Source organism: Colletes latitarsis, chromosome 2 (assembly GCF_051014445.1).
Source record: "Colletes latitarsis isolate SP2378_abdomen chromosome 2, iyColLati1, whole genome shotgun sequence".
In the NCBI taxonomy this organism is placed as follows: domain Eukaryota; kingdom Metazoa; phylum Arthropoda; class Insecta; order Hymenoptera; family Colletidae; genus Colletes; species Colletes latitarsis.
This window is the reverse complement of record NC_135135.1, coordinates 9,807,829-9,821,136: the sequence shown is the minus strand read 5'-3', so window position 1 is coordinate 9,821,136 and position 13,308 is coordinate 9,807,829. Positions and strand designations below refer to the sequence as shown.

The 13,308-nt window shown below is 30.0% G+C and overlaps 2 protein-coding genes across 2 annotated transcripts in view; both read left to right on the top strand.

Moving 5' to 3' along the window:
- The first annotated feature begins 6,655 nt into the window (after nt 1-6,655).
- Nucleotides 6,656-13,308, top strand: part of Singed (fascin domain-containing protein singed) — a 36,186-nt gene continuing 29,533 nt past the window's right edge. The window contains exon 1 of the mRNA XM_076781920.1: nt 6,656-6,742. The gene's annotated coding sequence lies outside the window, so the exon portion shown is untranslated. The remainder of the gene's footprint in view (nt 6,743-13,308) is intronic.
- Nucleotides 6,781-11,714, top strand: LOC143351433 (SCY1-like protein 2). Its single transcript, XM_076782910.1, has 3 exons — nt 6,781-8,839; nt 9,530-9,911; nt 10,465-11,714. The coding sequence occupies exons 1-3, from the start codon at nt 7,150-7,152 to the stop codon at nt 10,892-10,894; spliced, it is 2,502 nt and encodes an 833-aa protein (XP_076639025.1). The 5' UTR covers nt 6,781-7,149; the 3' UTR covers nt 10,895-11,714.

The following is a 13,308-nucleotide window of genomic DNA, read 5'->3' as shown; positions in this document are numbered from 1 at the left end:
TACCTACTTAGATTTAGCACCCATACCAGAAAGTTACCTACCTACCTAACCCTATATTTAAAAAATGGCAAAACTCATTCTCACAAACAAACACTCCACGGTTCTCACGCATAATGTCCGGGCGCGACCTAAACTAGAAAGGACTCCCCGGGGTTCCTCCGACACCCGGACATAACTGACTTCAATCACACTCTAATTGTACGTACCATTTCCTGAAATCGACTGACAAAGACTAGTGACCATTGCGTACTTCTATTATTTATGTAAAACATTTTAATATATCTAATATAGTCTTTATTAAAATGTACTCTATATATGATTATATAAGATTGAAAAGCTAATTCATTATGCATTTTACAATATTATTGACGTGCATGCAATATGAACAATTGCCAAGTAAATAATAACTGTAAGTTTAATATTATTATTATGATTGTTAGGAATCTAATGTTAAAAAATTCTGTATGTAAATTGTAATAAACTTTTGAAACGATGCACTTCCACAACCTAACCACAAACACACATGTGGACAGTACATCGTGCACGATACACTAGCATTATCAGCCGCACACAAATTATTATTATAAATGTTACAAACTAAGTCATCGTGCCCCGTTGCCTTCGCTCGTGCAAATAACACCTGGGCATGTGCATGAACTTAGGCAACGAACACGGAAAAGTATCCTGAAAATCCTGACTAGAAAAACTGGTAATTAATAATTAACTAAACGATATCTATCCTCAATTAAAATGACTCGACTTGTTATATGTAATTTATCAACAATAGAGTACGTTAATATTGAAAAATATTATTATTCAAGAAAAATTTGTGACTGAAATTTAATTGTTTAAAATGGAAGACTTTAATAAAGATTTCATGATAAAATAATTTACTTTGCAAATTGAAATAAATTTATTAAATTATTATTCAAAATATTCAATTATCCTTAGTCGATTTTGTAGTCAAAGTAAATTTTTTAAAAGATGAAACTAACATGCATGTTCCTTTGAGTTGAAAATCGACCAGTCGCGAAACGCCTTCTTGCACGTGAAATACATCATACGATGTATTAATTAATGAAACGAATATTTAATAATTATATTAATGTTATAAGATATTCTACTCAATCATATGATTAATATAATGTTTTCACATTATATTGATTCATAACTCAATTATATAATTCATATAAAGTTAATAAAAATATTTCATATATTTTATAAAAATTGTATGATAATCATATTGTGTAATATTTATTGGTAACATTCAAAATCGCGAGTGCAAGAAGACCCTAGCCTGCACTAAAATATATAACAATTGATGTTACTACTCACGGGTATTTTTCATACCCGCGGTCACTTAACTCGTCAAAAATACTAAATATACAACTGGTCACCCGTGTTGATTCGGATCTTTCATCCTACAACATGATTGGGGACCAGAGGAACACAAATAACATGCGACTCACTAATGATGAACTTGTACCTGTGGGATGACTGCATGATGATGCTGCTGCTGCCCAGTGGAAGTCATCAAAGCCCTCTGCATGGTCCTGCTATAAAGAATAAGAAAGCAATTATAATCTATTGTTAAAATTATAGAGATTTTTAATTTAAAATTTGAAAGTATAAATTTATACTTACGTTGTTCGCTCGTAATCCACCGGCCGATATAGTCCTCTGGATACTTTTGCTGGTTTTCAGGATCAGGTTCAGTGACTGTAAGAAAACTGTAAGAAAACAATTTGAATCTATTGTTAAAACTGTAGAAATTTTTAATTACAAATTTGAAAATATATACTTACATTGTTCGCTCGTGGAGCACCGCCCAATAATCCTCTTCAGTGATGCACTGACTCTAATTCCGGTAACGAGGAGTTTAAATTTCAAATTGAAAAAATAATTAAGTTTGTTAAGAAGTATCAAAATTAGATTACCGCGACCGAAGATTCAAATCGGCGAACAAATGACTCTATTCTCGCGATTCAGAAAACAAGGAGAGCCACGATGCTCTGAAATAATTTAAAACTGCGTAAGAAACACTGATTCTATTATCGCGTAACCTAACATGAAAACGACTCAGGGTTATTTGCCCCGAAAAACAAACTGTTGCTACGCACAATCACCGAAGCTACCGGCCGCATTGCGCGCGGCCAACAAATTTCCTGGAAAAAGAAGGCCTGAAAAGAAAAGGACAGGAGAGAAGAAATACAACAAGCACACCTGTGCTTTTCCTACTTGTTTTCTTTTTCCTTCAATGTTCATCAACAGAAATACTGCTTTACTTAGAACTGCTATAAAAGTTGTTACGACTAACCGTAAAAGGTTAATGCCACGAAGGCGAAATATTCTCAAATCATATGATTTTCAACTATAAAATATTATCCACGAAAATAAGTACTTTACAGTAATTATTCAATTTATAAATATTACATCACCAACTTTCACAGTTAGAGTTGTAGGAAATGATTATATTTATTTTATCGAATGTTTGAATATATCGTAATTTTTATAAATATTCCGAAATTTGCAAAAATTTAAATTCGTTAATTATTTATGCTTTAATAGCATATTCCAAATACGTAGTCTGTACGTTTTCTTAAACTTGCATTGAAAATGTATGCAAATTACAATTACAACAATTCATAAAGACAGATTTATAAACAATAATAAATAATACTTGCGGCCAGAATACAGTTAAATATAAATCATTCCAATTTACCCTTAATGTCTACCGTTAGCCATTCCTAAGTATTACACAATCGAAAGTACTTTGATATGTGTATATCGAAAAAGGTAAAAAGTTCATTAACCATTTACATGATTCATCTTAACACGGACCGATTATAAAATTATGTATCAACAAATAACTTAATAAATAGATGAAAATATATAAATATTAATATGTATGTTGATTTTTGTTATAATAGGTTAAACGTTACCAATATTCCCTTCGAAAGTTGAGTTGCCTGCCATCTACCATGATGTCGTTTACGCGCCAATATTATAATAAACCAATATTCCCTTCGAAAGTCGAGTTGCCTGCCATCTACCATGGTGTCGTTTACGCGCCAATATTATTCCATGGCGTCGTATTCCAATCAGAGACTGCCACAGAAATAAAATACCTCGTTAGCCGTGAAACGCCGACACGTCTTGACATGTCCGAACACGTCTCGTGAATTGGGGGGGGGGGAGTTCCGCTATCACACAAAGCTTGTATTTCGAAAACGAATTTCATGAACGATTATTATAATCAAGTAATAATTAAATCCAAACTGTATTGTAGGAGATCGTAATTAAATTCAGAGAGACACGTTAATAATTAACACCGGTCGAATATCAAAGAAGTACGAAACCGATTCAATATTTATCACGATGTCGATTGAATTTATAATAAAAAATGTATTAATATTATGCGAAAGCATCGATAGAAAGTAAACGCGAGTAGTAATAATGATGAAATAGCAACAGGTTAGAAATACGCACCTATGTAGTTAGTCGCGAAACGCCGATACGTCTTACTACGTCAACTTTTAGATTACGAATGATGACCACTCGCTGTATACAGTAACGCTTGGAAAGGAAGATTGAACCTTGTTTTCGAAACTTCGTTAATTCGCGGAACTAAGGATGCCTCAGGTAGAAACCGCGGATACAAAAAGAAAGGAACGAATACTAGGCCTATGTACTAGAACAACGTACATATAAATTAAACATAACTCACACTTTTGTCGATTTATACTAGCAGATGACAAGCTTCTTGAATTTTGTTAACACTAGGTATTCACTTCGGTGATTACATGTACGAACATTTCTTTTATCAAATGTAGAAACTTATTTTCAAAAGAGTACGCGCAAAATGACTACTTAAATTATTGACTTCCCGGGTACACATCTAACGTACAGAGAGTACAGACTCTGACTGAGAGCGAATTAATTGTCGCATGTGGGCGCCAGTAGTGCTGCGCCGTTTCCATAAACCGCGATTTGCGAACGCGTCGATTTCGCGCGCGATTTGAATATAATAATTGCTACACAAAACGAACAAATTTTATTTCTTTTCTCTCTGAATTGATAAAATGATTGTCAAGATCAGCTTAAATCAGAAACTTATCTAAAAATATTCTTCTTCTGACAGAGTAATTAATAATTCTCAAGAAGTAATATAATACATTAAATATCTTAAAATATGTAATAAATAACAGAGTTGGATAAATTTTATCCGTAAATAACGAATATAAATTTTAGATTTATTCATAAATTCATTTGGAAATTACAATCTATTAACGAATTTTATAAAACGTCATCTAAGCATATGAAATTGTGAACAAAAATTAATTTACGAATAACTCTGATAGATAGTAACACAAATGTTGGATATATAGTGTAAAATAACATTTGAAACACACCCATGTATCACAGCTGTGTAGATACGTAATAAACATCTGTATATGAGAGAAATAACTTTTCGATATCTCAAAAGTAACTATTTCTTACTGCTTTAAAATTGTAATATAACTATTCTCTTTACAATATATCCTTTTCCTTTTTTGTGATCTTTAATATGACCTTTCTTTAAAGAGATACTGATCTAATTTAGCACACTTAAGCGTCTTGTTAACAATACTTTATAATTTTCGGGTACAATTATAACATCGGCAGTTGGCATCGGTTGTAACGTTTCAACATCATCTGATACCAACTAGGTGACAGATAATTTTTGACCAACGTAATAAACAAGTAGCACTATACGAGCTGTGTTAATGATATTTCGTTTTTCTTTGCCCTCCAAAGCAAAAAATATTTTTTGTATCCTTTCAGATGACTCACCCTGTGTGTTACTCTAATATGAGAACGCAGAACGGTCGAAAGATCTGTCGCAAAGATTTCCTTGCAGGTGGTTTATACACACTGGATCGCGTGTCTAGTATTACCATGTCTGTCTTAAGTGTCTTGTGTTATGTATTACCCGACTACTTCAGAGGCCAAGGTCACTAGTGATGATTTTTTACTTGTCTCAAGGGATTATACAATTTTTCCTACCGATTTAATATTACAAAAATATTGTTCATATTCGAAGACGTTATACAATTTTCTATGTAGCAATTGTTTCCACCCAAGATTCATACACATTTGAATTTTTTGAAATTGTTATTATTGTTCTTCTTAAAGTATTCATTAACTTTTATTTTAAACATTTTCTGTGACCGCTAAGATAAACACCCTGTATTACAATAAAATATCACGATGATATTCATATACGCCCGGCATAATACGCAAAACCAAACAAAATAACTTTGAGTTATTTGTTATACGTATTCGTATGTGTTTCTTCCATTCTTTTCCTTCTATGATTGCAAATCGTGTGTTAAAAGAAGCGGCATTAGACTTTATTCTGTTTTCTGTTTATTAGTCCGTTAAAATATAAATTATTGGAGTATGAACTGAGAATAGATACATATTCCATCATTATAGTCAACGGTTTATTCGTTTAACTAGTATGCTTTTTAAAATACTAGGTTTCTGTGAGCGGATTCTTGATTAAATACATATATTCCATGCGTAACATTTAGTTAAGTAGTGTTTTATTAATATGTTTTAAAAGCATTTGTACATTAAACATTATTATACGCTCTGGAGATTTACGATTATGATTGCGTCTCAATTAGGCAATATTACCGTTGATTTCTTTTCGTTTCCAAAATTAAAATTACCAAAAGAGATTTCAGATATTCAAATAATGGTAACAAACTACTTGAAAGATATTTCCTAAATTGATTTTCCTACTGATTTCAAAAAACTCTTAGATTGTTGTAAACGCTGTATTAAAAGGAAGGAACTATATAAAAAACTGAATAAATAAAATTCATTTTTATGTAAAATTAAATTTTATAAAGAATCGATACCAAGCATTAATTTCATGGAAAAAGATTTGAATAAAAGAATAATAATTAATGGTATATTTTTAAAAGTATTTTTAAATATATTTTTTGTTTTTAGTTTCCGTGATCCTCATGGTAATTCTATTACCCTTATATGAATGCATTAATTTATTATACATGCATAGATGCTATATGCATATATACAGTAGAATTCCGCCATATTCTTGGTTGTATTATTGGTGCATTCACATGAAACGTCAGCGACACAAAAACGGAGGGAGTAGACTAACTGTATAAACTCTGGTTTTATGACTTGCTTTGTTTGTTGGTTAGCTATTCGTCCAAATTAAAGCACTGTTCCCACATTTACCGTGCAATAAATTGTTACTAGATAAAAAACTTATCGTAGAAATACGAAAATAATGTGTGATAAATACGTGAGTGGACACGTTTTTAAACTTTGACGCCCATTTACATCCAATCAAAATCACAAATTTTAATAAACATAATATATTTAGAAAAGTTTCCTTCATTTTTTCAAATTAAATAAAATTTTTTAATATTTTCAGTGCTTGAGTAAAACTCCATTTTTGCAAAAAATTGTATATTAAAAAAAAAACGTTTTTCAAAGTTGAAAATGATGAGAGCGGTTCTACTTCCGGATTTGTGTTTGGAACAAGGCACTATAGTGACCATCCAATGAATATTACAGATCTAAGAAAAGGTTTTAATGCAGTGAATAGTGTTATTATCGTTATTAGTTATTGTTGGCTAGTGATTAAACAGTTTTTTTAATATCAATACGTGTGTAGTTATTCTCCGTATCAATAACATCGCAGTACTCCAACATTTTTGACGTAAGTCCTTCTTATATTCTATTGCGTTTGTGGCTGAATTTTATGTGTGGAAGTTTTCATATTTCGTTCAATTTAAAAATATTGCTATTAATGATTATTATTCATTGTACAGTGAAATTATTACATAGTATTATTAAATGTGCATAAAATTGACTTTTTGCACGGTAATGTATAGTGCATGTCGATATATAATAATTGTCTAAATGTCGAAAAAAAATCAAAAATTAATAAATCGTTAACCACAATAAAAGTTTATTTAATTAAATTGAATTGTAGTGGCAAAATTTATAAAAATATGATATATTAAATGTGTAATTATTAAAGATAACCATATTATCAGTGAACTTATTGACTCTATTAATAATATCGATAACTAAATGAACAGCGAAAATAAATCATAAATCATAATGGATGTGTTAACAAAATTACGAAATACTGTTAGCAATACAATTTCCAATACCGTTCAAAACACTGCTTACGGTTTATCTCAATTGTCAAACGTCCTTCCGGGTAATCCAGTTACCAGAGAATTTGAAGTAACTGCACACATAGCAAGTGCAGGACCATCATTGCTTTGGAAAATTTATAGCGGTTACAAAAAATCTACAAAACAAGAGGCAGCAATATTTGTGTTTGAGAAACGCATCCTTGACAAGTTATCAAAGAATGAAAAAGAAGTCATTTTAGAAACTCTGAAAAGAGGTGTTGCGCAATTAACCAAATTACGTCATCCGCAAATTTTAACAGTACAACATTCTTTAGAGGAATCAAGAGATAGTTTGGCATTTGCGACCGAACCTGTGTTAGCTAGTCTAGCTAATATTTTAGGAAACCATGATAATCTACCACAACCTTTGCCATCAGATTTAAAAGAATACAAACTGCATGAGGTTGAAATTAAATATGGGCTATGGCAGCTCGGAGAAGGCTTTGCATTTCTGCATGGAGATGTTAAATTAATCCACAGAAATTTATGTCCAGAATCTATCGTTGTTAATAGTCACGGAGCTTGGAAAATTTTTGGATTTGATTTTTGTGCTTTGAACCAAAGTATGGAAGGTAACCAACCTGTATGGTCGTACGTAGAATATGATATGTCGAATTCATCTGCTGTACATCCAAATTTGAATTACCAAGCGCCAGAATGTATTCTACAAAATAATATTAGCACAGCCAGTGATATTTTCTCTTTCGGAATGTTGGCATATGTTTTATATTCTCCAACAAATGAACCTCTTCACGAGTCTAACAATGACTTTTGGAAGTGCAAAAATTTCCTAGAGAACTTCACTGGTTCGATAGTAGTTTCTAAACTTCTTCCAATTCCAGAAACTCTCAAAAATACTGTGAAATTAATGTTGAATCATGATCCTAAATTAAGACCGGATGCTCATCAATTTGTTAAGATCGAATATTTCACAGATATAGGAGTGAAAACTTTAAATTATTTAGATAAGATTTTTCAATGGGACAATTTACAAAAATCGCAATTTTACAAAGGGCTACCGCAGCTTTTAAAGCAACTACCACACAGAGTTACACTGCATAGGGTCCTTCCATGTTTATACAAGGAATTGATTAATCCGCCAATGATTCCTTTCATTTTACCAAGTATATTATATGCAATGGAGACCAGTTCTGTAGAAGAATTTAGACAATACATACTACCAAATATTAAAACCGTTTTGACGTTAGACGATCCGCCACAAATTAATCTCGTATTAATGCAACATGTCGATTTACTATTGAAATTATGTACTACAGAGGTAATAAAGACAGACATAGTTCCAATGTTATTACGTGCTTTAGAATCGGAATGGGAACAATTACAAGAGTTGTGTTTGTCTGCATTACCTAATATCATAACAATGATTGATGGGCCGGTGATTAAAAATGCAATTTTACCTAGAATGAAAAAGATTTGTTTACAAGGAAAAGGAAGTAGCAGTAAAAGTCTTGGAGTCAGAGTCAATTGTTTATTGTGTCTTGCAAGATTGTTACCTAATTTTGATCGATGGTTGGTTCTTGATCAAGTATTACCTTTTCTACAAGAAATTCCACACTCTGGTGAACCAGCAATTCTTATAGCCATTATAGGTATTATCATATAGTAAACTATTTATACAGGGTGCGGCCGAATAATATGTACAAACGGGCGGGAGATGATTCCTTATGAGAAAATAAAAAGAGAGTTTTATTTACATTTTTACGAGGAAAATCAACATTATTGAATGTCGTGCCGTAGTTTATTCGAAAACAAATCATTTTCCAACGCAATGACAAAGTGTACTTCACGGTACTTCACCGAAGTATTAAGAAAGTTTTGAATAAAAATTATTAATATTGAATTGGTTGTGGAGATCATCAGATTTTACTCTTCTCGATTTTTATTTGTGGAGTTATATTAAAGAAAAATTTTATTGTATAATTATACATTTGAAACCTCAAAAAGAGAAAAAACGTTACCTAGAGTTCATGCATCCGTAATTGGATAGTTTCAATAATTTTGTAATTAATTAAAAATTAAAGTAGTTAACAAAATTCATCATTTTGTTCTTTGTGGAATCTAGTAATTCATAAACATTGCGTAAATATTGTTTAGAAACACGATATATATTATACGTCGTTCAAAAATGAAAAATTGTCTTCTTTTTCTTCTTATTTTTTCATAAAGAATCGCTTTCCGCTCAAATGCATACGTTATTCGGCCGCGTCTTGTATAGCAGCAAAGAATTAGAAATAAAAATAATGAATTTACAGTAGTGATGTTATTTATTTTTCTATTAGGTATTTATCGAATATTACTAAGTCACAGTAAATTAGGAGCAAGTAAAGAAATATTAGCAACAAAGATTTTACCATTTTTATTACCGTTGTGCGTCGAACAAAATTTTAGTCTATCGCAATACGAAATTCTTTCAAATCTTGTGATTGAAATGATAACTAGTGTAACAACAGAACACAAAGAAGCTTTGAAACAATTAGATGCAATGCGTCGTGAAACTCAACAGCTCGACGAAGAACTTTCGCAAACTTCTAATATTTATAAAAAAATGAACTTAACTACCGATACTGCTAATGTTATTCCCACAATTCCTGCTCCAAATACAAACACAAATGTAAAGCCTGTACAGATTGAGAATGGATTGACAATGGAAGATAAGTTTCGGTTAGTAAAAATTGTTGCTGTTTAATGTTTAGTAATATATTTTAAGCATTGTAAAGCAGAGTCTGAATACTGGTGTACTTAGAGGTATCGGTATTATATTGGTAAAAATACTAAAATATATACCGATATTACTGTAATAGATATATGATCCGAGATTGAATCAGTAACAAATTAAAATAATAAATATAATTGATTGGACGGCAAATTAAACGACGATGTTTTTAGTTCGTCTACTTCTTGCGAAATCGACCTATTTTATTATTCTTTTTCATTTTATAACACGGTGTACACAATACAATCGCGAAAAGATTCGATCTTACCACCCAATTTAGCACTGAGATTCGGGCATTAATAATATTACTTTAGTATTTTTAAAACCATGTTTTTCGTATTTCTTTAAATTTAATTCATGGTTCCTTCTTCTTTCCTATAGAATATTTACCGGTATTTTATCGATACTTGTAATATCGATTCAATCTCTGCTATAAAGTACAATTTAAACATGATCTTCTACCTTAATTTGTCAAGGGTCTTTAAATTGTATAATTTACAGATTAATTCAACAACAAGAGATATATCAAAGATTGCAATCTCAACAACCATTAATGCCAACAACTATTCAACAACGTGCAAAACCTCAAATAAAAGATTTAACTGATACTTTATTACAATCAAATTTAAATCAATTAAATCTTTCAGTATCAAGTTCGAAATCCAATCATTCTTGGATACCTTCGAATTCAAATCCTCAACAATATTGCAATCCACAAGGAATGAATGCAAATTCAACTTGGAATACTAATACTTGGCTTCCTAATCAATCAACATTAAATACGACTATACCTCAAAATAATATCAATTATCCTATGAATCAAGGAAACTTTTCAACTAATCAATTGGAATTCAATTCCAATTTAAATTCTAATGCGAGTCAGAAGGTTGAAAACTTACCTTCACAAGATATACTAGATTTGCTTAGTTAATGATTTTAAGAGTACAAGTTTATTTGATATTCTTTATTGTGTATTAATAACTAATGTTTCGTATAGTAGAATAAAATTTGTCCCTTTAGTCTTTTCTAATTACAGTAAAACCTTCATATTTGTGATTTCCGTAACCGTAATTTGTTTAACAAAAAAAAAACCGGGTGGATGTTAAAAAAATTTTACGAAATATTCCAAATTACACAATTCTTAAAGAATAAAAGTATCGAATACGATATTTTCATTAAACGAAGTATTAAAACTACATAAATAATCAAAGAGACCATTCTTAAAGACATCCTTCAGTCTTTGTAGACTTTTTAAAGAGAGCCTGCATTCAAATACTATTATACATACATGTATATCACTTGTATTATTCATGTAATTGTTATATGTTATTATTGATTATTATCATTATTAGTTGCCTTATTGTATTTTATAAATGGAACCTCAATATAGGTATATAATATACATATATGTATATACAGTTACTTCGAACCGAACACCCGCGGATACGGAAGTTTCACTGTATGTATTTGTTACATATTTAATGAAATCTGAAATCCTATGGAAAATTATGAAATGTAACAACCTTAAATTATTCATGTGATTATCTTATTTCTAAAATTGTGTAAACAAAAATTTCACAAATTTTTTATTGATCCCGATATTCAGTTCAAGATCGTAACATGTGGAACATCGTTCGGTGGTAGTTTAATGATATAAAACAATTAAATAGAGCACGTGTTTATATAAACATTTTTATTATTTCTGTGTCTCTGATCCACAGCTGGAGTGGGTCCCACGCATTACGATAAAACTTGTGTATTGAAATTGATTCAATGTTTGAAGTGCAATGTTGTAAATATCTTGTAAATATATAAAAAAAAAGTATTAAAAAATATCAAATTTTGTACATTATTTGACAAATATTTTATTTTAAACAAATTTTCATTTTTTCTTTGTTTTATATTATGTAATAATTGTTGAAATCAGAAATGATACATAATTTTAGAAACAAGGTAATAATATCCAATGAATGCAAAAACTTACCAATTGATGTATGCACATATCTACTAATGAATTGATCACACATGTTATTTTTAATAATATGTATATCTTCGGAAATATTTAAAATAAGAAAAACTGCTAAAATTGAATACAAAATGTTGCATTTACTACAAATTCTGAAGCACAGTGTAAAGTGTGAGTGAGCGAGTGTATGTGTGTGTGAAAGAAAGTGCGTGCATGTGTGTTGTGTATTAATTGGAAAAATTGAGAAATACATTTAAACCAAGATATACATAAATGAGGGAGGTACATATTCGTGTTTATTAGTATTGGTTTATTAGTAAATGTGTATAAAAATCAAAAAATTATATGTGGTCATTGCTGTACTTAATTGTAATATGTACTTTGTATTCATTAAATACGTTTTATATTATGTAGCTAGATAGTTGCAAAACATGAATTCACAATTATACTATTCAAAATAATTTATGATATAAATTTAAATAATTATTTAATACTTTCGATATATTATTGATCAAATTATAAGTCTTATATAATATATCAGAATTATAGAATGTAAATCTAAAAAAAGTAGTAGTGTAAAATTATGTAATTATACAGGGTATTACCGAAAATATGAGACCTTTTTTTCAGGATCACTACCTAATGTCAATATAAATCAACGAGTCCTTTGCTATTTTGCAATCTGCTAAGAGAAATCTTAGTATTGTCTCTCTAATTTTTTGAGATGTTTATGAGATAATATTTAATAAAATTACTATGAAATTTAGTGCACCTCCTTACGACGACGAATGCAAAAGAATATATAAAACTAATATTAAAATATGGTTTCTTCTAAACTATTTAACTTTGCCCTATGACATTTTTCTTTATTACAAGAGTTTCAAAAATATACAGTCAGTTATTTTAAAAAAAATAAATGATAACTTTCTATAGTATTACGTTGTATTTGTAAATATAATATTACGAATTGCATAAACGAATCTTTATTTTAACGAAAATTTATTACGTTACAAAATTACTTTAATATAATTTTCGTTTAGTTTTACTTTACGAATACTTCGAAAAATCTAATGAAATCTGATCTGGCCACCGAAAACAGTAAGCAATAAACATTTTTTTTGTATTATAATATGTAAATTTCGAACCTATAAAAGAGCTGATGCAAAAACTTTAATTCAAACCGATATTGACCAAAATTTAAGTTCTTTATAACAGTTATTCGGAATATAAATTCTTCATAAGTGTTTGAAAAACCTAAACCTATATTATACCAGTTCTCAAGCCTTACTTTCACAGCAATAAATTTGTTTTGCATTGATTGCATAATTACATGGATTTGAATATCATTGATTTTACAATAAAACAATATTGCAACTACG